The sequence below is a fragment of the Mustelus asterias genome, chromosome 4 (genome assembly GCF_964213995.1).
Source record: "Mustelus asterias chromosome 4, sMusAst1.hap1.1, whole genome shotgun sequence".
Taxonomy (NCBI): Eukaryota; Metazoa; Chordata; class Chondrichthyes; order Carcharhiniformes; family Triakidae; genus Mustelus; species Mustelus asterias.
Window position 1 is genome coordinate 515,483 of NC_135804.1, and position 24,732 is coordinate 540,214.

Genomic DNA, 24,732 nt, shown 5'->3' on the forward strand with positions numbered 1-24,732 from the left:
TCATGTCCCCTTGCGTGAACACCGAAGAGAAATACTGGTTTTGGGCAAGGGTTAAACCAAAATCCTACTCCTGGCTACTAAGATTATTCTTTTTACCTGATGTTGTTACGGCACACACTGTATATGAAGTCCTTTACGTGGCTGTGTGTGAAGTGCTTGGTATGATAGGCGATGAGTTTGGCATATATAGTAGGCACAGCCATGAATATGTTGATCCGTGGAACTTCAGTTTTCAGCAGGTAATCCCAAACCTTGGAAAATAAATAAATTTGAAACATAATTTGGCAGTTTAATTTTCCCTATCCTTCCATGGTAACAGCTAAAATATCCTACCCTGCCATTCAATTGGACAGGATGCGAGTCAGAGGTGGATTAGCAAAGTTGCATTCACAACTTCAATATCTTGAGCATCGTAAACAGCCCAAGGTGTTTTACAGAGAAATGCAGGGAAAACAACATACATTCAAATGAAATAATTCTGAAACAAAATGAACAAAAAAAAAAGGAGAGATGAAAAAGAGAACACAATGTGCCAATTAACACAAATGAGGAGCTGGACAAGAGTTCAGCAAAACTAGAGAGCCATAGAAGTAAAAAAAGGAAACATCGTAGAACATGGAAGGGGAGCAGTAGGCAACTATACCACACAGAGAAACCAAAAAATCTCATATTATTGCAACAGTCTAAATTTTTCTGGAGAACTACTAATACTTGAGAAAAATATTTTTTTCCTTCTGTATCAATCAGACTGCAGTGAATTCAAGTCTCTGGTACCTCACTCAAGTGGCCAATTAGAGTAGAAGTGAGTGTCAGCAGGTTGTACCACCACAGAAGGCACCACAGCTACCGACAGAGTGATCACAGGAGCTGGCTGCCATTTCTAACATGTTGACTGCAGAGATTGAAGTTAAAATTGTGCTGTTACAGGTTCAGTTAATCACTAGGCTCTCCAAAACTGCACTCAATGCACTGTGTGTCAATAATGTCTCTTCAGAAAGAGCTCTGAATAACACAGTTTTGTGTTCCACACTTGGGAAAAGTCACATCTGTCGGTACAGCTCAGACAAATAACTCACTCAGATTACAATAAACAAAGTGGTGTTAGGGCATCATACAATCAGGGAGTTTAATAGTAAACAGGCTTCCAATGTTGCAGCCGAAGAATTGACTGCAGATGAGAGAAGACAATACGGACTCATCTTTACCTTTTCTATTACTTCCAACCTTCTCAACATACACATGATTTAAATGAGAATAAAGATGGCACTGGCGCTGTGGGTGGAGTTAGACTGATTAAAGACGATATGAAAGGCAAAAGAAACTGAAGAACATAGAACATAGAACATAGAACAGTACAGCACAGAACAGGCCCTTCGGCCCACGATGTTGTGCCGACCTTCATCTGAAACCAAGATCAAGCTATCCCACTCCCTACCATCCTGGTGTGCTCCATGTGCCTATCCAATAACCGCTTAAATGTTCCTAAAGTGTCTGACTCCACTATCACTGCAGGCAGTCCATTCCACACCCCAACCACTCTCTGCGTGAAGAACCTACCTCTGATATCCTTCCTATATCTCCCACCACGAACCCTATAGCTATGCCCCCTTGTAATAGCTCCATCCACCCGAGGAAATAGTCTTTCAACGTTCACTCGATCTATCCCCTTCATCATTTTATAAACCTCTATTAAGTCTCCCCTCAATCTCCTCCGCTCCAGAGAGAACAGCCCCAGCTCCCTCAACCTTTCCTCATAAGACCGACACTCCAAACCAGGCAGCATCCTGGTAAATCTCCTCTGCACTCTTTCCAGCGCTTCCACATCCTTCTTATAGTGAGGTGACCAGAACTGCACGCAATATTCCAAATGCGGTCTCACCAAGGTCCTGTACAGTTGCAGCATAACCCCACGGCTCTTAAACTCCAACCCCCTGTTAATAAAAGCTAACACACTATATGCCTTCTTCACAGCTCTATCCACTTGAGTGGCAACCTTTAGAGATCTGTGGATATGGACCCCAAGATCTCTCTGTTCCTCCACAGTCTTCAGAACCCTACCTTTGACCCTGTAATCCACATTTAAATTTGTCCTACCAAAATGAATCACCTCACATTTATCAGGGTTAAACTCCATTTGCCATTTTTCAGCCCAGCTTTGCATCCTATCTATGTCTCTTTGCAGCCTACAACACCCCTCCACCTCATCCACTACTCCACCAATCTTGGTGTCATCAGCAAATTTACTGATCCACCCTTCAGCCCCCTCCTCTAAGTCATTAATAAAAATCACAAAGAGCAGAGGACCAAGCACCGATCCCTGCGGCACTCCGCTAGCAACCTGCCTCCAGTCCGAAAATTTTCCATCCACCACCACCCTCTGTCTTCGATCAGATAGCCAGTTACCTATCCAATCGGCCAACTTTCCCTCTATCCCACACCTCCTTACTTTCATCATAAGCCGACCATGGGGGACCTTATCAAACGCCTTACTAAAATCCATGTATATGACATCAACCGCCCTACCTTCATCAACACACTTAGTTACCTCCTCAAAAAATTCTATCAAATTTGTGAGGCACGATTTGCCCTTCACAAATCCGTGCTGACTATCCCGGATTAATCCGCATCTTTCTAAGACTTACATTTTTAATCATTTTCCAGTCACCACCCATTTCTTCCAAACTGTGACACTATTGTCCATCTGCAACATTCTCTAGCTTGTCAGAGGCTGGACAGCAACATCCTTTTAATAAACCTTCCTGAGATTGAGAGCCATGACCCTACAGCACAAAAAGAGCTCATTCAGCCTACCAGTCCTGGACTAGTTCTTTGAAAGAGGTCGGCCTTTAGTCCTATTGTCCTGCTCTTTCTCCATTTTTAAAAATTCATTTACTAGCTGCGAGTGTCATTGGCTAGATTAGTATTTATTGCCCATCCTGTCTGGGAAGATAGTGGAGGCCAGTAACCTTACAACCTTTAAAAAGTATTTGGATGAGCACCTGAAACATTGTAACATTCAAGGATATGGGACAAATGATGGAAAATGGGAATAGCATGACTTTAGTGCTAGTGATTGTCAGTGCAGACTCAAAGGGCCTTTTCTGCACTGTACGACTCTATGACTTCTGACCTTATAATGAAAGGAAGGTCATTGATGAAGCAGCTGAAGATGGTTGGGGCCTAGAAAACTAACAATAACTCCTGCAGGGCAGCACAGTGGTTAGCACTCCTGTCTTGCAGCTCCAGGGACCCAGCTGGGTTCAATTCCGGCCTTTGGTTACTGTCAGTGTGAAGTTTGCACATTCTCCATGTCTGCGTGGGTTTCCTCCGGGTGTTCCAGTTTCCTCCCACAGTCCAAAGATGTGCAGGTTAGGTGCATTGGCTATGCTAAATTGCCTCTTAGTAGCCAAGACATGTAGGTTATTGATTGGATTAATTATTGTCACATGTATTAGTATATTGTGAAAAGTAATGTCTCTTGCAAGCTATACAAAGCATACCATACATAGAGAAGGAAAGGAGTGCAGAATGTAGTGTTACAGTCATAGCTAGGGTGCAGAGAAAGATCAACTGAATGCGAGATAGGTCCATTCAAAAGTCTGATGGTAGCAGGGGAGAAGCTGCTCTTGAGTTGGTATATGACCTCAAACTTTTGGATCTTTTTCCCGACAGAAGAAGGTGGAAGAGAGTATGTCCCCGGGGTGCGTGAGGTCCTTGATGATGCTGGCTTCTTTTCCAAGGCAGCGGGAAATGTAGACAGTGTCAATGGGTGGGTTTTAGTGATGGACAGAGCTTCGTTCATGATCCGTTGTAGCTTTTTGCAGTCTTGAACAGAGCAAGAGCCATACGAAGCTGTGATACAAACAGAAAGAATACTTTCTATGATGCATCTGTAAAGGTTGGTGAGTCGTTATGGACATGCCAAATTTCCTTAGTCTCCTGAGAAAGTAGAGGCATTTATGGGCTTTCTTAACTATGGTATCCGCATGGAGGGACCAGGACAGGTTGTTGGCAATCCGGACACCTAAAAATTTGAAGCTATCAACCATTTCTACTTCGTCCCCATTGATGTAGACATGTCCTCCACTACGCTTCCTAAGTCAATGACTACCTCCTTTGTTTTGTTGACTTTGAGGGAGAGATTATTGTCGTCTCACCAGTTCATCACATTCTCTATTTCTTTGGATTAGCCATGGGAAATATGCGGGGTTATGGAGATAGGGCCTGGGTAAGATACTCTGACAGAGTCGGTGCAAACTCAATGGGCTGAATGGTCTCCTCTGCACTGTAGAGATTCCATGATGTCCTGGAGCTGACCTCAAACAACCATAAGCATCTTCCTTTGTGTCAGGTATACATTTTCCCCCCCGATTCCTATTGAATCCAGTTTTTGATAAGGCTCCTTAATGCCACACTCAAAAATGCTGCCTTGATGTCTGGGCAATCACTCTAACTTCACCTCTGGAGTTCAGTTCTTTTATCCATGTTAAGACTAAGGCTGTAATGAGATCAGGGGCTGAGTGGCCCTGATGGAAACTGACCATCAGTGAGCAGGTTACTGCTGAGTAAATGTCGCTTGGTAGCACTGTTGATGACACCTTCCACCATTTTGGTAATGATCAAAAGTAGATTGATGAGGCAGTAATTTGGCTGGTTGGATTTGTTCTGCTTTGTGTGTGCAGGACATACCTGGGCAGTTTTCCACACTGCTGGGTACATACCAGTAATACATACCAGTGCTGCAGCTGTAATCTGACAGCTTGGTTGAGGCGTGGCTAGTTCTGGAGCACAAGTCTTCAGAACTACAATGGATTATTCACCCACCAAAATGTTCCACAAACTAACAAATCTCCCTGTGATTCTCTTTTTGCCTGCCATCTCCTTTAAACTTACATTCTCCGGTTCCCCAATCACTGAGCAGTGGAAATTGTTTTCTGACTCATTTTATCAAAATCCCTCAGAAGACTAAACACTTCTCTCACAAGCCTAACCTTCTCAGTCCTAATGAAAAGAGCCCCTGAATTTCAAGCCTGACTCAGATGCTGTCCGACTTACTTCTGAATACAACTCGCACGACACCCACCCCCACCTCCTGTAAATCACAAATAAAAGTAAGCAGCTTTTTGAAATTGGCCTGAGTCTTATTTCCTCTACAGGCATCAACCTTCTTTTGACAAATGTATTTTCTAACCATTGTTGACAGGATAAGTCCTCCACGCTCCAGTGCTCAGTACTGTGGTGAAGAAACCTGAATTAATTGAATACGGCTGAGAGGTTCCCTTTCATCCTGGCGACCCCAGCCCCCCACGTGACTTTCCCACATTAGGGCGAGTTAGAGCAGCAACAAAAGGCCAATATACATCATCCCTTTTGCTCCTCACTGTAAACATTCACCAGTTTAATAGAAAACACTCAGTCACTCTTTAAACTAAAAATATGATACCTGGATTCATAAAAGCATAGTGCACTGAGGACAGCCATCTAACCGGTTATATCTGTGTCAGCTCTTTGAACTTTTATAAGTTCCATTCCACCCTGCTCTTTCTCCATTGCTCTTTTCAGATTTTTCCTTTAAGCATTTATCCAATTCCCTCTGAATGTTACTATAGAAACTGCCTCCACCATCTTTTCAGGCAGCGCATTTCATAGTATAATTCACTGCACACTTGTTCTTTTATCAATTATCTTAATCAACAACTTATATTCAGAAGGCTTCCGGGAATATCCCAAGCTGCTTCACAGGAACATTAGAAAACAAAGTCTGACACTGAGCCCCATACACAAGAACATAAGAACTAGGAGCAGGAGTAGGCCATCTGGCCCCTCGAGCCTGCTCCGCCATTCAATAACATCATGGCTGATCTTTTCGTGGACTCAGCTCCACTTACCCGCCCGCTCACCATAACGCTTAATTCCTTGACTGTTCAAAAATCTATCTATCTTTACCTTAAAAAACATTCAATGAGGCTTCACTGGGCAGGGGGTTCCACAGATTCACAATCCTTTGTGTGAAGAAGTTCCTCCTCAACTCAGTCCTAAATCTTCTCCCCTTATTTTGAGGTCATGTCCCCTAGTTCTAGTTTCACCCACCAGTGGAAACATCTTCCCTGCTTCTATCTTATCTATTCCCTTCATAATCTTATATGTTTCTATAAGGTCCCCCCTCATTCTTCTGAATTCCAATGAGTATAGTCCTATCTACTCAGTCTCTCCTCATAAGCCAACACTCTCAACTCCAGAATCAACCTAGTGAATCTCCTCTGCACCCCCTCCAGTGTCAGTATATCCTTTTTCAAGTAAGGAGACTAAAACTGTACACAATACTCCAGGTGTGGCCTCACCAGCACCTTATACAGCTGCAACATAACCTCGCTGTTTTTAAGCTCCATCCCTCTAGCAATGAAGGACAAAATTCTATTTGCCTTCTTAATTACCTGCTGCACCTGCAAACCAACTCCTTGTGATTCTTGCACAAGGCATAAGAACATAAGAAATAGGAGCAGGAGTAGGCCAAGTAGCCCCTCGAGCCTGCCCCGCCATTCAATAAGATCATGGCTGATCTGAAGTGGATCAGTTCCACTTACCCGCCTGATCCCTATAACCCCTAATTCCCTTACCGATCAGGAATCCATCTATCCGTGATTTAAACAGATTCAACGAGGTAGCCTCCACCACTTCAGTGGGCAGAGAATTCCAGAGATTCACCACCCTCTGAGAGAAGAAGTTCCTCCTCAACTCTGTCCTAAACTGACCCCTCTTTATTTTGAGGCTGTGCCCTCTAGTTCTAGCTTCCTTTCTAAGTGGAAAGAATCTGTCCACCTCTACCCTATCCAGCCCCTTCATTATCTTATAGGTCTCTATAAGATCCAGGTTCCTCTGCACAGCAGCATGCTGCAATTTTTTACCATTTAAATAATAGTCCATTTTGCTGTTATTCCTACTGAAATAGATGACCTCACATTTACCAACATTGTACCCCATCTGCCAGACCCTTGCCCACTCACTTAGACTATCTATATCCCTTTGCAGACTTTCAGCATCCTCTGCACATTTTGCTCTACCATTCATCTTCGCGTCATCTGCAAATTCTGATACACTAAACTTGGTTCCCAACTCCAAATAAATTGTAAACAATAGCGGTCCAAACACACTGATCCCTGAGGCACTAGTCACTGATCGCCAACCAGAAAAACACCCATTTATCCCCACTCTTTGCAACCTGTTAGTTAAACAATCCTCTATCCATGCTAATACATTACCCATAACGCCATACACCTTTATCTTATGCAGCAGCCTTTTGTTCGGCATCTTGTCGAATGCCTTCTGGAAATCCAGATACACCACATCCACCAGTTCCCTGTTGTATACTGTGCATGTAATGTTCTCAAAGAATTCCAGTAAATTAGTAAAACATGACCTGTCCTTCATGAACCCATGCTGCATCTGCCCAATGGGACAATTTCTATCCAGATGTCTCACTGTTTCTTTCCTGATGATAGATTCAAGCATCTTCCCCATTATAGAAGTTAAGCTAACCGGCCTAGTTGCCCCCACCATCAAAAGAGCAAATGCTGGAAAATCTCAGCAGGTCTGGCACCATCTGTAAGGAGAGAAAAGAGCTGATGTTTCGAGTCCAGATGATCCTTTATCAAAGCCCAACATCAGCTCTTTTCTCCCCTTACAGATGCTGCCAGACCTGCTGAGATTTTCCAGCATTTTCTCTTTTGGTTTCAGATTCCAACATCCGCAGTAATTTGCTGTTATAGATACCCGCCTTTTGTCTACCACCTTTTTTAAACAGTGACGTCATATTTGCTGTTTTCCAATCTGCCGAAACTGCCCCAGAGTCCAGCGAATTTTGATAAATTACCACAAGCGCATTTGCTATTTCCCCCGCCATCTCTTTCAGTACCCTGGAATGCATTCCATCAGGGCCAGGAGACTTGTCTACCTTTAGCCCCATTAGCTTGTCCAACACTACCTCTTTAGAGATAATGATAGTTTCTAGGTTCTCGCCTGCCATACCCTTCCTGTCATCAATTTTTGGCATGTTACTTGTGTCTTCCACTGTGAAGACCGACACAAAATACCTGTTCAATGCCTTAGCCATTTCCTCATTTCCAGTTATTACATCCCCCTTTTCATCCTCTAAAGGACCAATGTTTACCTTAGCCACTCTTTTTCATTTTATATATTTGTAGAAACTTTTGCTATGTTTTTTGAGCTAGTTTACTCTCATAATCCATCTTACTTTTTTTTTTTAAATAGCTTCTTTCGTGGCTTTCTGTTGACTTTTAAAGATTTCCCAATCCTCTAGGTTCCCACTAATCTTTGCCACTTTGCATGCATTTTCTTTCAGTTTGATACCCTCCTTTATTTCCTTAGATATCCATGGCTGATTATCCCTTTTCCTACAGTCCTTCCTTATCACTGGTATATACTTTTGCTGAGCACGGTGAAAGATCGCTTTGAAAGTCCTCCACTGTTCCTCAATTGTCCCACCATAAAGTTTTTGCTCACAGTCTACCTTAGCCAACTCCTTCTTCATCCCATTGTAGTCTCCTTTGTTTAAGCACAAGACACTGGTATTGGGTTTTACAAGAAATAGAAGCAGGAGTAGGCCATTCGGCCCTTCAAGCCTGTCCCGCCATTCAATACGATCATGCTGATCCATATCGGCCTCAACTCCTTTTCTGTGCCATTTCCCCATAGGCCTCTATTCCTTGCTCTGTCAAATATTTATCTACCGCCACTTCAAATATTTCTAACAATCCTGACTGCACTACCATTTGGGCAGAAAATTCCAGATATTCACTACCCTGCGCAGAGGGGTCAATAACCAGGAGACATAGATTTATGGTAAGGGGCAGGAGATTTAGAGGGGATTTGAGGAAAAGCTATTTCACTCAGAGGGTGGTGGGAATCTGGAATTCACTGTCTGAAAGGATAGTAGAGTTGGGAACCCTCACACCATTAGATAAGTACTTGAAATGCCATAGCATACAAGGCTAGACAAAGTGTTGGGAAAATGAGCTTACAATAGATGCCTGATGATCGGCACTGGCACGACATCTATGGTCATCGTCTGGTACTAATGTGGTGCAAATGTCACTTCCCACTCATCAGCCCATACCTGGATATTTTCCAGGTCCTGTTGCATTTAGATATGGACTGCTTCAGTATCTGAGGAGCCACGAATGGTACTGAACATTGTGCAGTCATCAGCAAACAGCCACACTTCTGACCTTATGATGGAAGGATAATCATTGATGAAACCACTGAAGATGGTTCAGCCTTGGACACTCTCCCGAGGAATTCCTGCGGTGATGACCCAGAGCAGAGGTCACTGACTCTAACAACCACAACCATCTTCCTTTGTGCTCAGTATGAGACCTACCAGTGGAGAGTTTTCCCCTGACTCTCATTGACTCCAGTTTTGCTAGGGCTCCTTGATGCCACACTCAGTCAGTGCTGCCTTGATGTCAAAGGCAATCACTCTCACCTCTGGAGTTCAGCTTTTTTGTCCATGTTTGGACCAAAGCTGTAACGAGATGAAGAGCTGAGTGATCCTGGCAAGACTCAAACTGAGCATCAGTGAGCAGGTTATTGCTGAGTCAGTGCTGCTTGATAGCACTATTGATGACCCCTTCCATCACTTTACTGGTGATCAAGAGTAGATACAGAAAGCAATCAATCATCAGCTCCCAACATAGTTTGAACTTTCACAACACTTCACTGATTTTCAGTGGTTTGCCAAATTGGCAGATATTTTCAATCACTGAAATACTCTGAATCTGAATCTTCAGGGAAATCAGTGACAGTTTTTCATGTACAGGACAAAATAGAAGCAATGATCAGGAAAACAGAGATGTGGGTCAAATTACAACTTGTCAGACTTTTGGCCACGGCAGAAATGCAGCTTCCAGACAGTGTGAAACATGACATCAGAGAGCACCTGCACGGTTTAAAACACAGCTATGCCAGCACTTGTTCCTGACACAAAGTTCAATTGGATATCAAATCCCTTTGCGAGCCTTGATGATGACCTCTCCACAAGCCTGACCTTGAGAGAGACAGAGAGAAAAAGACAGCCTTGTGGAATTGTCCTGTGACAATGCTTTAAAACTGGATTTTTCTCAGAATTACCTGACTGATTTTTGGCTTAAAAGTTGCTTCTGAATACCCAGAACTGTCCGACAAGGCAGTGAAGTTTCTGGTGCCTTATAACCAACCTTTGCAAAACTGGATTTTCAGGGCTTGTTGGATTGAAGACCAAATATTGGAATAAACTTAATGTTGAACCAGTTCTCCAACTAAGACTGCCATCTCTGGAACCCGACATCTAGCATTCGACGTCTGCCAAAAAACATCAGTCTTCTTACTAGATAGGTGTTAACTGTTTCCACTGATAGGCCGACTGCAGATAAATGTGCTGCGACCAGTGCAGTGTATTTGTGACTGTGCATTACAAACTATTAGGAATAGCTGTTTTAAAATACCTATCAACATACAATTTGGCTGCTGTCAGTCATAGGATATATTAAAAAATGTGTTTAAAATGGGCCTGTGTACATTATGGTCCGCAAAAGGTTTTGATAATCCGCGTAAAGGAAAATGTTGGGGACTGTTGCTGCACAATATACAATCAGATATACAGACTGAACCCTCACTGCATATGCAGTACAATATACAATCAGATATACAGACTGAACCCTCACTGCATATGCAGTACAATATACAATCAGATATACAGACTGAACCCTCACTGCATATGCAGTACAATATACAATCAGATATACAGACTGAACCCTCACTGCATATACAGTACGATATACAATCAGATATAGACTGAACCCTCACTGCATATGCAGTACAATATACAATCAGTTATACAGACTGAACCCTCACTGCATATACAGTACAATATACAATCAGATATACAGACTGAACCCTCACTGCATATACAGTACAATATACAATCAGATATAGACTGAACCCTCACTGCATATGCAGTACAATATACAATCAGATATACAGACTGAACCCTCACTGCATATACAGTACAATATACAATCAGATATACAGACTGAACCCTCACTGCATATACAGTACAATATACAATCAGATATACAGACTGAACCCTCACTGCATATACAGTACAATATACAATCAGATATACAGACTGAACCCTCACTGCATATACAGTACAATATACAATCAGATATACAGACTGAACCCTCACTGCATATACTGTACAATATACAATCAGGTATACAGACTGAACCCTCACTGCATATACAGTACAATATACAATCAGTTATACAGACTGAACCCTCACTGCATATACAGTACAATATACAATCAGATATACAGGCTGAACCCTCACTGCATATACTGTACAATATACAATCAGATATACAGGCTGAACCCTCACTGCATATACTGTACAATATACAATCAGGTATACAGACTGAACCCTCACTGCATATACAGTACAATATACAATCAGATATACAGACTGAACCCTCACTGCATATACAGTACAATATACAATCAGATATACAGACTGAACCCTCACTGCATATACTGTACAATATACAATCAGGTATACAGACTGAACCCTCACTGCATATACAGTACAATATACAATCAGTTATACAGACTGAACCCTCACTGCATATACAGTACAATATACAATCAGATATACAGGCTGAACCCTCACTGCATATACTGTACAATATACAATCAGATATACAGGCTGAACCCTCACTGCATATACTGTACAATATACAATCAGGTATACAGACTGAACCCTCACTGCATATACAGTACAATATACAATCAGATATACAGGCTGAACCCTCACTGCATATACTGTACAATATACAATCAGATATACAGGCTGAACCCTCACTGCATATACTGTACAATATACAATCAGGTATACAGACTGAACCCTCACTGCATATACAGTACAATATACAATCAGATATACAGGCTGAACCCTCACTGCATATACAGTACAATATACCATCAGGTATACAGACTGAACCCTCACTGCATATACAGTACAATATACCATCAGATATACAGGCTGAACCCTCACTGCATATACTGTACAATATACAATCAGGTATACAGACTGAACCCAAACTCTGTATACTATACAAAGTGGAAAGCATTGTTCTCAGGGAACTGATAATATTTAACATGATTCCTATAAGCAGATTACTGAAGCAATCATTCTTTTTAACCATTAGTGAATACAATGATTGAATTCTTGCAACCAACATTCATCACACTTCACTCTAAGTTTCGTACTTGCGTAGTTCCCAACTTACCCGCTGGGCATTGAATTCTGGGAGCATCACACAGGTCGCCCCCACCCAGAGAGGGCACATTAGTTTATTGAGAACTCCGTGAAGGTGATGTAGTGGTAGAACGTGGAGAATCACATCATCCTGGCTCCATTCCCATTGCTTCACCAGGCTGGTCACCTGTGGATATAGAATTTTAGTGATTCCCAACACCCATGGTTTTTAGTTTTTTTTTAAAAGTTGATTTATTAGTGTCACAAGTAGGCTTACATTAACACTGCAATGAAGTTACTGTGAAAATCTCCTAGTCGCCACACTTCGGCACCTGTTCGGGTACACGGAGGGAGAATTTAGCATGGCCAATGCATCTAACCAGCACGTCTCTCAGAAAATCACACGGAAACGGGGAGAACGTGCAGACTCTGCACAGACAGTGACCCAAGCCAGGAAATATTTAAAATCGCAAGGGGTGCCTAATAGACCAAATATTTTGAGAAGTGAGGAAATTGAATTAGCTAAACTTCAATTACAAAGAAATTACATAGAAATTAAGAAATTAGAGATGCAGTAAAGAGAAACAAGAGAGCCTTTCAAATAGAATGAGAGGAAAGAGAGAGCAAGTCTAAAAGGGAAATGGAGCAAGCCAGAAGGGAAGAAAGAGAAAAGGAGAGAGAGACACGAGCAACATTACACATAGGCAACAGAAAATGAAAGGTTGGAGCAGGCGGCACAGAGAGGTGGCTCTGGACAGAAATGTAGTGGGGAGATGTTCAGATATATACAAGCTCTCCCGGAATTCAATGAAGCAGATGCTGAGACAATTTTTTGTGCTTTTGAGAAAATAGCCAAATGGATGAAATGGCCAGAAGAAAGTTGGACATTACTTCTACAAAGTAGGTTGTAAAATTGAGCTAACAAGAAGCTTGCATCATTGTGGGAAGTGTTACCTATAGATTACGATGTGGTAAAGCTATCCTTAGTGCATATGAGTTAGTTCCTGAGGCATGCAGACAGAAATTTCAGAATGCAAGGAAACAGCCTGGACAAACTCATACTGAGTTCAAGAGATAAAGCAAAATAATTCTGACCATTGGATACGGGCATTAAAGATAGAGAAAACATATGAAGCGCTCAGGGGAGTGATTTATTTCAGAAGAATTTAAAGATTCATTTTGTCTGATTATTAGGACACATTATTAGGCAGCAGAACTAGCTGATAATTACAAACTGGTCCATAAAACCAAAACCTTTCTCCGTAATTCTTTTAAACAAGAGAAGGATACAACATGGAAGGAGAAAATAAAAGAAAGGGAAGAAAGAGATGAAATAGTTGGGAAAAGATAGGGAATTGCACCTCAGATCAAAAGATTGGGTGTTGAGGGTGGAAGTGACATTTGGAGGCCTAACTGTTTTCCATTGTAACAGTGGGATATATTAGGGCAGATTGTTGGAAATTAATTGGGAGACCAGTTACAATAGTGGGAAAGGAAGCAGCAGAAAATTAAATGGCTGTTAAAATTGTTCAGTGGAGCAGGTGAACCATGCACTTCAGAATCAATGAGAAAAGGGGAGAGATTCCAAGATAGTTCAGAGAATTACTGAGTACAGGTGGAGAAAGTCAGACTTTTAGAGGTTCTGAATGTTTTGTTTCAAAGGGCAAAGTTTTCCCTTGCTCGTCTAACAAAATAAGTAGTCAAATCAAAATTTTGGGACATACAGGAGCAAATAAATCATTGATGATACAATTTATATCCCAGGAAGTTTTATGATGGAAAAAGTACTAGTAAGAGATATTAATGGAAGGGATGAACCTGTTTCCTCGTGTAAAATGAATTTAAGTAATTTTGTAAATGGAATTGTTATGGTGGGAATTATTCCTAAACTATCTATTGGAGGAATAGATTTCATCCTAGGTAATAATCTTGCTCACGGAGACAGTCAAATGATGACCACTGAATTGCAATAGGCAGTTGATCAGGATGATCTTAACAAACTTTTAAAAACTACTGTGGAGAAAAATGAGGCACTTGTTGCAGATAACAAACAACTGAAGGAAAACCTGAATAACACTCACAATCCAGTTTCACAAATGAAAGAGGAGTTTGTGAATGAAAAAAAGAGAACTCATGAGAACAATTGAGAATCAGTCAGGAAAAGTGGAACATTTGCCTGAGGATTGGAACTGAATAAACATGAAAAATTAATTTAGCAAAGGTTGATTTTCAGTAAAACTTGGTGAACTTCAGGCATGAGACGTGTTTATTAAGTATTGTGCAAAATGCTTGGAACGAGATAAAGAGCTTCTGGTAAATCAGAATAACTGATTGAATGCAAAAATTATCAAACAAAACTGACAAAATTCTAACAATTCCTCGTGAGAAGAACAGTGAGATTTTTTGAACTTCAAAGCAACATGGAGGAACGGAAGATGGATGGATGGTATGGAGTGTCACAATTTGAAAGTTGCTCCTGTGAAAACAATCACTGTCGAATACTGAGAAAGTTGAGTCAAGAACCAATCCAAATAAGATTACTGATGTGTCTTAGTCAGTAATAGACAAGAAGAAAACAACTGGAGTACTTGCAAAATTGGAAACTAAGAATTATCAACCAGAAATGCTGACATTACAAATCATTTTTCTGAGTCAGTGACCAATGCCTCTGATGTAAAAATGCCTGTCAGTGATACCACACAAATTGTAACAGTTGGAAGAATGGCAACTTAACACTTTTCCACAATTCAAAATCCACTGAGAATGGGAATGAGATAGTTCAGACATTGTTCAAAAATGTTGAAGGATTGGAACAAATTATGAAAAGTCAGAGAGAGGATATGTTTGCCATGGTTCAAACAGAGCTGAAAACAACTTGCTTGAAATGGGACTGAGAGAAACAACAAGATCACAGAATGTACAAAGAACAAACAAAGCAGGATTACAATAATATTCTGAGTGAACATAGAAAGCATCTTAACGATATTCTTGAAACAACAAAAAGAGATTTTGACAAGAGAAGAACTGAAATGGCTGAAGTGTAGAATTAGTTTTCAGCTGTGATTTCTCTCGATGTAATATGCAGTGCATTTCTGTCAGCAGTTTCATTGTGCAGTCAAATTCTGACAGGGCTCTGAAGTGACTCTTCACCTGGAACAGTGCTTTCAGGAGCATGGTTAATACGGTGAATATTAATGAGACCCCCCCCAGGTTAACCTGATTAAAACTGCCTGATTTGGGCGAGATGGTGATTTGCTCAACATTACAGGCAACACACAAAACAAACACCTGAAAGCTCACACTCTCTTAATCTTAAAAACATAATTGGCGCAAAGCTTCACATTTCCTTCTCCCCGGAGTAGAGGATCCGGAGGCGTAGCATCATCAGAAGCAACAAAGACAGTAAAATGAAGAGAGAATTCGAATTGTTACGAACATTGGAGAACCAGTAGTGAGTTACAGACTGGAATCTAATCGAGGGGTTCAGTGTGGCTTATATATAGAATAACAGATACCGGGAGTGAGTTACACACTGAAATCTAATCGAGGGATTCGGGGTGGTTTATTTATAGAATAACATTGTGGGAGGCTAGAGAGGAAATTGCGGGTCCCCTAGCCGAGATATGTGAATCATCGATAGTCACGGGTAAGGTGCCTGAAGATTGGAGAGTGGCAAATGTTGTGCCTTTGTTTAAAAAGGGCTGCAGGGAAAAGCCTGGGAATTACAGGCCAGTGAGCCTCACATCTGTTGTGGGTAAATTGTTGGAAGGTATTTTGAGAGACAGGATCTACAGGCACTTAGAGACGCAAGTACTGATCAGGGACAGTCAGCATGGCTTTGTGAGTGGAAAATCATGTCTCACAAATTTAATTGAGTTTTTTGAAGGGGTAACCAAGAAGGTAGATGAGGGCAGTGCAGTTGATGTTGTCTACATGGACTTTAGCAACGTCTTTGACTAGATACCACATGGTAGGTTGTTGCATAAGGTTAAATCTCAGGGGATCCAGGGCGAGGTATCTAAATGGATACAAAATTGGCTTCTTGACAGAAGCCAGAGGGTAGTTGTAGAGAGTTATTTTTCAAACTGGAGGCCTGTGACCAGCGGTGTGCCTCAGGGATCAGTGCTGGGCCCACTGTTATTTGTCATCGATATTAATGATTTGGATGAGAATATAGGGGGCATGGTTAGTAAGTTTGCAGATGACACTAAGATTGGTGGCAGAGTGGACAGTGAAGAAAGTTATGTCCGATTGCAACGGGACTTTGATCAATTGGGCCAGTGGGCTGACGAATGACAGATGGAGTTTAATTTAGACAAATGCGAGGTGGTGCATTTGGGTAGATTGAACCTGGGCAGGACTTACTCAGTTAATGGTAGGGCGTTGAGGGCAGGACTTACTCAGTTAATAGTAGGGCGTTGGGCAGAGTTACAGAACAAAGAGATCTTGGGGTACATGTTCATAGCTCCTTGAAAGTGGAGTCACAGGTGGACAGAGTGGTGAAGAAGGCATTCGGCATGCTTGGTTTCATCGGTCAGAACATTGAATACAGGAGTTGGAATGTCTTGTTGAAGTTGTACAAGACATTGGTAAGGCCACACTTGGAATACTGTGTGCAATTCTGGTCACCCTATTATAGAAAGGATATTATTAAACTAGAAAGAGTGCAGAAAGATTTACTAGGATGCTACCGGGACTTGATGGATTGAGTTATAAGGAGAGGCTGGATAGACTGGGACTTTTTTCTCTGGAGCGTAGGAGGCTGAGGGGTGATCTTATAGAGGTCTATAAAATAATGAGGGGCACAGATGAGCTAGATAGTCAATATCTTTTCCCAAAGGTAGTGGAGTCTAAAACTAGAGGGCATAGTGGGTTGAAGGTGAGAGGAGAGAGGTACAAAAGTGTCCAGCGGGACAATCTTTTCACACAGAGGGTGGTGTGTGTCTGGAACAAGCTGCCAGAGGTAGTAGTAGAGGCAGGTACAATTTTTTCTTTTAAAAAGCATTTAGATAGTTACATAGGTACGATGGGTATAGAGGGATATGGGCCAAATGCGGGCAATTGGGATTAGCTTAGGGGTTTTAAAAAAAAGGCGGCATGGACAAGTTGGGCCGAAGGGCCTGTTTCCATGCTGTAAACCTCTATGACCCTAACAGATACCCAGGAGTGAGTTACAGACTGGAATCTAATTGAGGGGTTCAGGGTGCTTTATATATAGAACAGATTCCCGGGAGTGAGTTTTTTTTAATTCACGCATGGGACATGGGCGTTGCTGGCTGGCCAGCATCTATTGCCCATCCCTAGTTGCCCCTTGAGAAGGTGGTGGTGAGCTGCCTTCTTGAATCGCTGCAGTCCATGTTCTGTGGGTTGACCCACAATGCTGTTAGGGGGGGAATTCCAGGATCTTGACCCAGCGACAGGGAAGGAACGGCGATACATTTCCAAGTAAGGATGGTGAGTGGCTTGAAGGGGAACTTGCAGGAGGTGGTGTTCCCAAGTATCTACTGCCCTTGTCCTTCTAAATGGAAGTGGTCGTGGGTTTGGAAGGTGCTGCCTAAGGATCTTTGGTGAATTGCAGACTGGAATTTAATCGAGGGAGAGGCCCCAAAATTTATGGAGAAGCAGTGAAGGCTGAAATGGCCAAAGAACCTGGCAAAGCAGGAAAAGTTGAGGTACTGCCAAAGTTAACACCAGCATCCCATTGACACTTTTCCTTCCAAATCATTAATAGACTAATTGACAGCCAGGCTCTCATTAGGATGGGGAAACTGGCCACAATGAGAGCTTGATGACAGAGTGCATTGAGACCTGGAAGGTCAGTAATCATGGTCATGGGAGGAGAGAGGCTGCAATCAGCAAAGAGAAGGCCTTGTGGTTCCAAAAGGATGGCAGCTGTCACTTACCTTTTACTGTTGAATTTCCCGACACCTGGCAATCTCACACAGCAACCGTAACATTTAAATCAGGCTCCCAATTGTATCATGAGGGCCCAAATTAAACATGTTAATATAATGCCTCCCCTCACCACCACAGGACACTTGGAAGAGTTGGAACTTACTGCCATGGTATCAGGAACAGCAGTGCACACAGCGGACTGGGTTCCCATTCCCTCTTTTTCCACTTTCACCCTCTCCCACCTGTCATGGTGGGATTGAATAACAAGACCAGTGAATCACATGTCAACATATACCTCATAACCAGCAGAAACCAAGAGAGAAAAAAGCAAAGAAAGGAAGTCACCTGACTCCGCAGTATGCCATGGGTGGTGAGGACTCCTTTGGGAGGCCCTGTTGTCCCACTTGTGTACAGTATCATGGCTCCTCTGTTCCTCCAATCTGTGACTACATAACTGGCATCTGGCACAGGAGCAGTAGCACATCTCTCCAGTCGTTGGGTACCAGAGGATTCTTGGGACAGATTGTAACCTGGTAACACAAGGCATTTTACACCAAGTCTATCTGCAATTGCTGTCATCAGCTCTGCATAATTCTTCTCCACAATGATTAATGTGCTCTGCGAATCTTGAACAACATACTCGAGGACTGCAGCTGGATGATTTCTGCACAGGGGCACTACTACACCACCACTCATCCAAGAAGCCCACTGGGCAACAACATATGAAACATCATTTGGACAAAGGATTGAAATTCTTTGCTCCTTGATGTCACCATCAAAACATTCCAATGCATTGTGAATCTTCCTTGAAAGGTCCACACTGTGTAGGTAGAGGTCTCTGTACGTGTAATGACCATTATCATCTACAATTGCAAGTCTGTCTGGAAAATTTCCAGCTTTGGTGAAAACCTGTTCTGTTCTTATGAGTAAGGATGTTGTTGTACTCAGATTTTTCTGTAAGACTTGAATCCTGACAGCACACGTACATTGGCTCCAGCAATAGGCATAGTGGTGAAAAACTGATCCAGCAGCACATCTCAGGAAACGGGACAACATTCTACAACTCATGGTCGTCAGGTGTCTGTTCTGTTATCTCGAATGACTTTCTCTTTCTGCTGATTTAGAGAAAAGGCAAGTCAGAATTCCAAGAAAATCAATAGATGGGAACTTGAATCTGTCTATTTAGATGGGATTTGGGGAAAAACTTATTCATCCGGGGGGGGGGGGGGGGGGGAGAGAATCTGGAACTTGCTGCCTGAAAGGGTGCTAGAGGCCAGAAGCCTCGCAATGTTTAAGAATCATTTAGATGAGCACTTGAAACACCAAAGCACACAAGGCTACAGACCAAGTGGTGGAAAATGGGATTAGAATAGATAGGTGCTTGATGGCCGGTGCAGACATGACGGACTGCAGGGTCTCTATTTGTGCTGTAAACTCTATCACCTTTGAACTATTGCGAGAGAGGTGAAGATCTCTTTTGGGGGTTGGACAGTGCAGTGGCTCAGGGCTGGATGATGCACTGGCTCAACTATGTTCCCTCACAACCAGGAACTAGGCTTCACTGGATGACAGTCTTGTCTCACTGTCGAGCTTAGTTAGGGTCCTAACTCAAATGTACTTTGACAAACTTATAGGGGATAGGTGGGAATGTGGAGTTGGGGTTACAATCAGATCAGCCACAATCTAATTTAAATGGCAGGGCAAGCCTGAGGGGCTGAGCGGTTTACTCCTGCTCCTAATTTGTACATTCGCATGTAAACTTCATCTGTCAACTCAGGGAGACATTTACAGCACACCAGGTTCCGAAAGCAGCACAGCCACATACAGGTCAGCAAGTGCAATGGAGGGAGACCTGTTGCAGCAATTCTCTCACAAGCAGTTCAGCTGGTTGCTCTGAATCCTCTCAGGTGATGTCCCAATGAAGGTATTCCCATTCACATCAACAGTCACCTGCTGAACTCAGACTGCGAGAGTCTCACACTTGACTGCAACTGAAAAAAATAATCGGCAGACTTCGTCTTCAAATAAATTCAAAGCATTTGAAATAATTGGTAAGTTATGAATGAATAGGAGAAATGCACATTCATATCAAATGTGCTAAAAAGGTCACATAAAGTGCTAAAACCTTGTCAGAAGCAAATTTAGCATAACTATCTTTAAGAAGTTGCTATGCATAATTTAATTCTCTCCCTGAACTTTGACGCTATCCGCGACATTTAAATTTACTGAACAATCTCACCTCAACCTCTAACCGACCAGATGCGAAGCCGCCTCTGAGACTCCGGGCGGAACAAATTGCCGGAGAAACGTTCCGAGAGCAACCGGGGCGGGGAGGCTTTTGTATGGAGCACAACATCTTCCCAGCACAAACTCTGCTTGGCAATGTGGAGCAATCCAGTGAAAATTCAATCCAATAAGAACTCAACCCAGACCCAGTGAAAACTCAACTCCCACCCCCTGACCTGTTACCTTGGAAGGGTTAGCTTTCACCTGTCCCATTTTGTTTGGGACCCTGGGGTGGCTATCCAGCTCCTGCTACACCACCCTTCAGCTCATCAACTAGGTGAGGTGTCTCTTAGGTGGATGGCATGATGGCACAGTGGTTAGCACTGCTGGCTCACAGCTCCAGCGACCTGGGTTCAATTCCAGCCTTGGGTGACTATTTGTGTGGAGTTTGCCCGTTCTCCCCATTTCGACGTGGGTTTCCTACGGATGCTCTGGTTTCCTCCCACATTCCAACGATGTGCAGGTTAGGTGTTAAGTTGTCCCTCAGTGTCCCAAGATGTGTAACTTAGATGGATTAGCCATGGGAAATGTGTAGGGTTACGGGGATAGGGCCTGGGTAAAATACTCTGTCAAAGTGTAAGTTCAGGCTCGATGGGCTGAATGGCATTTGCTGCACTGCAGGGATTCAATGATTCTGTGATAAGTGGGAGCTTCTCTGTTCTCTTTTTTTAAATGGTTCTGTCTGGTTTGGGACCTTTTTGCGTCCTGTATCTTTGGGGACATCCTCGCTCACAGGGATTGGGCTAGCTTCTAAATGCTGTGCTTTGTGGCTCTTCAATTGAGTGAGGCAGTTTCCTCACCACCTCTTGGAGGAGCGGGGCGGTGGGGGAGCAGGTTGGTAGCCCGACCTCCTGTTAGGGTATGGATCAGAAACCCCAAGTTACAGTATGAAGTCAGACTAGACCCCAACAATGTGCTATTTTGGCATTAATATGAGGATAAGATGTTTCACCCTAGGTGCGATTCTACTGACAAATTGGGAAGATTTTATCAAAACAAACTTAATTTAAAAACACAGTTTAACTATAACAAATGAATTAGCTTAACATTTAACAATTGAAGAATACTTAAACAGGATACAAGTTTGGACTTTTTTATTAGTGTCACAAGTCGGCTTACATTAATCAACACTGCAATGAAGTTACTGTGAAAATCCCCTAGTCACCACATTCTGGCGCCTGTTTGGGTACACTGAGAGAGAATTTAGCATGGCCAATGCACCGAACCGGCACGTCTTTTGGACTGTGGGAGGAAACTGGAGCACCCAGAGGAAACCCACCAGACACGGGGAGAACGTGCAGACTCTGCACAGACAGTGACCCAAGCTGGGAATTGAACCCAGGTCCCTGGTGCTGTGAGGCAGCAGTACTAACCACTGTGCCAGCGTGCCACCCCTCAATTCTTAACTACTAATCTCTCACTATGAATTCCAATTCAAGCAATATTCCTTTTACAGACTTAAACCCTTCTTCAAAATCAGTTAGCAAAGCACAGGCTTATATGCTCGTTAGGTTGCCAGACAACCTTCAGAGAGAGAGAGAGACAGAAAGTTCTTTCCGAACCAGGCAGGAACTGCTTTTTTCAAAATGAAAGAGAAACTGTGTTTTTCCCTACAAGCTTAGCTCCTCCCATTAAGCACATGATTTAGTCTCTGTCAGTCAACCGAATCAAAACTCTACCCTGCAACCCCAGGGGAAAACCAAGTAAACACAAATGCATTAACTCTGTTCAGACAAACATACCATTAGCTAAAATGAGTTATTATCCTGCAGTCTCAGCATGGAGCTTCATGTTCTTTCCAGACAAATCGAGTCCTTGCAACAAAACACTGCCTCTTACAACAACCATGACATAAATATATTTATTAAAGGCACAGTATCATCACACTCCCTGCTCACTCAACAGGGGTGCAGGCTCCTTTTGTTTTAAATCTGGGAAAGGTAGTTTCCTCACCAGCTGAGTATCCAGGGATTTTCCGGGAATCCCTCTTCTAAAATTGAAAAGAATATTTTGGGCAGCCAGACCTCCTGCTCCTTCAGCAGAGGTATGGGTCCCTTCTTTTTCAATTTGCTGGCTGGGTCTGGGACTTTCTGTGCCCCTATTTATCACCCAGGATAAGAATCCTGCTAGCCCCTCTTTGGCTGCATCTCCGCCAGCCTTTGCTACTCTGATGACAGCCTTTTTGCTTCCCTCTGGCTCATCAACTGAGTACCGCCCGCCTGTCTTGAATGCCTGAGACTGCAACACTTGCTCATCCTTCTGAGTAGTGACAAACGTGTGACTTACTCTCAGGGCAATGACTTCCCCAGTGTAGTTACTGTAGGGGTGCGGCAATGCCTACTGGGCCCCATGTCCTCTGGGACACCCTGGCTCACAGTGCTGGTAGCTTCAACTGCTCTGCCATGTGGCTCTTTGACTATATGAGGCAGCTCCCTCACTGTCAGTTTTGCTGTCTGCGAATTGCCCTGCTCCCTGTTTAATTTAACGAAAGAGGTGGTGTTGGCAAATTCGTTCTCACGCTCTTTTTGAAATCCATTTCTCAACCCCCTTGGGCGTGCACCGTGGGTGGCATGGTGGCACAGTAGTTAGCACTATTGCCTCACAGCGCCAGGGACCTGGGTTCAATTCCCGGCTTGGGTCACAGTCTGTGTGGAGTTTGCACGTTCTCCCCGTGTCTGCATGGGTTTTCTCCGGGTGCTCTGGTTTTCTCCCACAGTCTGAAAGACGTGCTGGTTAGGTCCATTGACCTGATCAGGTGCCGAAGTGGGGCGACATGGGGAATTTCACAGTAACTTCATTGCGGTGTTAACGTAAGCCTTACTTGTGACTAATAAATAAACTTTATGTTCTATGTTCTTTACTTTACTGAGGCCATGGAGGGATTTGAACACAAAGAGAATAATTTTAAAATTGAGGTATTTCTGGGCAGAGAGCCTTTATACATAAGTGAGAACAGGGCTGACAGGAATTATTGAGAGTTAGGAGAAGGGCAGCAAAGTTCTAGACACTTGTGTTTGAGGAGAATGGAAGATGGGAGGCCAGCCAACATTGAAATGGTTACGTTTGGAGGTGAACTTGAATGAGGGTTTTAGCAACAGATGAGGTGAGGCGGGGCAGAGATAGGCAATATAACAGAGGTGGAAGCAGGCAGTCTCACTGCTGGAGAGATTAGGGGGTCAGTAGCTTCGCTCATGCTCGAGTAAAGCACCTGAATTGCTAACAGTCAGGCACAGCCTCAAACAGTGACCGGTGAGAGGAACAGGCTGGGGAACACGGGAACAGAGTTTGTCATGATGTGGAGATGCCGGCATTGGACTGGGGTAAGCACAGTAAGAAGTCTCACAACATCAAGTTAAAGTCCAACAGGTTTATTTGGTAGCACAAGCCACAAGCTTTTGGAGCACTGCTCCTGTTGGACTTTAACCTAGTGTTGTGAGACTTCTTACTGAACAGAGTTTGTGCCAGGGACTGAAACAAATAACTTCAGTCTTCCTAATATTTAACTCAGTGAAATTTCTTCTGATGTAGGATTGGATGTTGAAGAAGCAATGTGACACAATCAAGACAGCGGGGAGGCACTGAGAAGGTAGTCTAGAACTTCAGAAGGATATAGACAGGTTGGTGAAATGGGCAGACAAGTGAAATTCAATGCAGAGAAGTGGGAAGTGGTTCATTTTGATAGGAAAAATGTTGAGAGACGATATAAACTAAAGGGTGTGCAAGACAGTAAAGTCCCTGGACATTCGTCAAGAGTTCCAGGTTAGTGCCAAGGCCCATCTGTCTTCAGCTGTTTTATCATGACCTTCCTTCCAACATAAGGTCAGAAGTGGGGATGTTCACTAATAGAAACATAGAAAACTACAGCACAAAACAGGCCCTTCGGCCCCACAAGTTGTGCCGAACATATCCCTACCTTTTAGGCCTACCTATAACCCTCCATCCTATTAAGTCCCATGTACTCATCCAGGAGTCTCTTAAAAGACCCTATTGAGTTTGCCTCCACCACCACTGACGGCAGCCGATTCCACTCGCCCACCACCCTCTGTGTGAAAAACTTCCCCCTAACATTTCCCCTGTACCTACCCCCCAGCACCTTAAACCTGTGTCCTCTCATAGCAGCCATTTCCACCCTGGGAAAAAGCCTCTGAGAGTCCACCCGATCTATGCCTCTCAACATCTTATATACCTCTATTAGGTCTCCTCTCATCCCAAGTCTCTCCAAGGAGAAAAGACCGAGCTCC

General features: G+C 43.1%; 1 protein-coding gene across 4 annotated transcripts in view; it reads right to left on the reverse strand.

Annotated features, from left to right (window-relative positions):
* acsf3 (acyl-CoA synthetase family member 3) overlaps positions 1-20,487 on the reverse strand; it is an 84,560-nt gene extending 64,073 nt beyond the window's left edge. For 2 of the 4 annotated variants that reach the window (XR_013497681.1, XM_078212081.1), the window contains exons 1-4: positions 20,445-20,487; positions 18,551-19,317; positions 12,342-12,497; positions 97-251 (exon numbers count right to left, since the gene is read on the reverse strand). Coding sequence is in view for 3 of the 4 variants with exons in the window: in XM_078212081.1 (XP_078068207.1) it covers positions 97-251; positions 12,342-12,497; positions 18,551-19,273 (1,034 nt within the window). In the remaining variant the exon portion in view is untranslated. Of the gene's footprint in view, positions 1-96; positions 252-12,341; positions 12,498-18,368; positions 18,448-18,550; positions 19,321-20,444 lie in introns of all 4 variants that reach the window. The other 2 variants (XM_078212083.1, XM_078212082.1) reach the window with 2 other exon arrangements.
* Between the last annotated feature and the right edge of the window lie 4,245 nt (positions 20,488-24,732).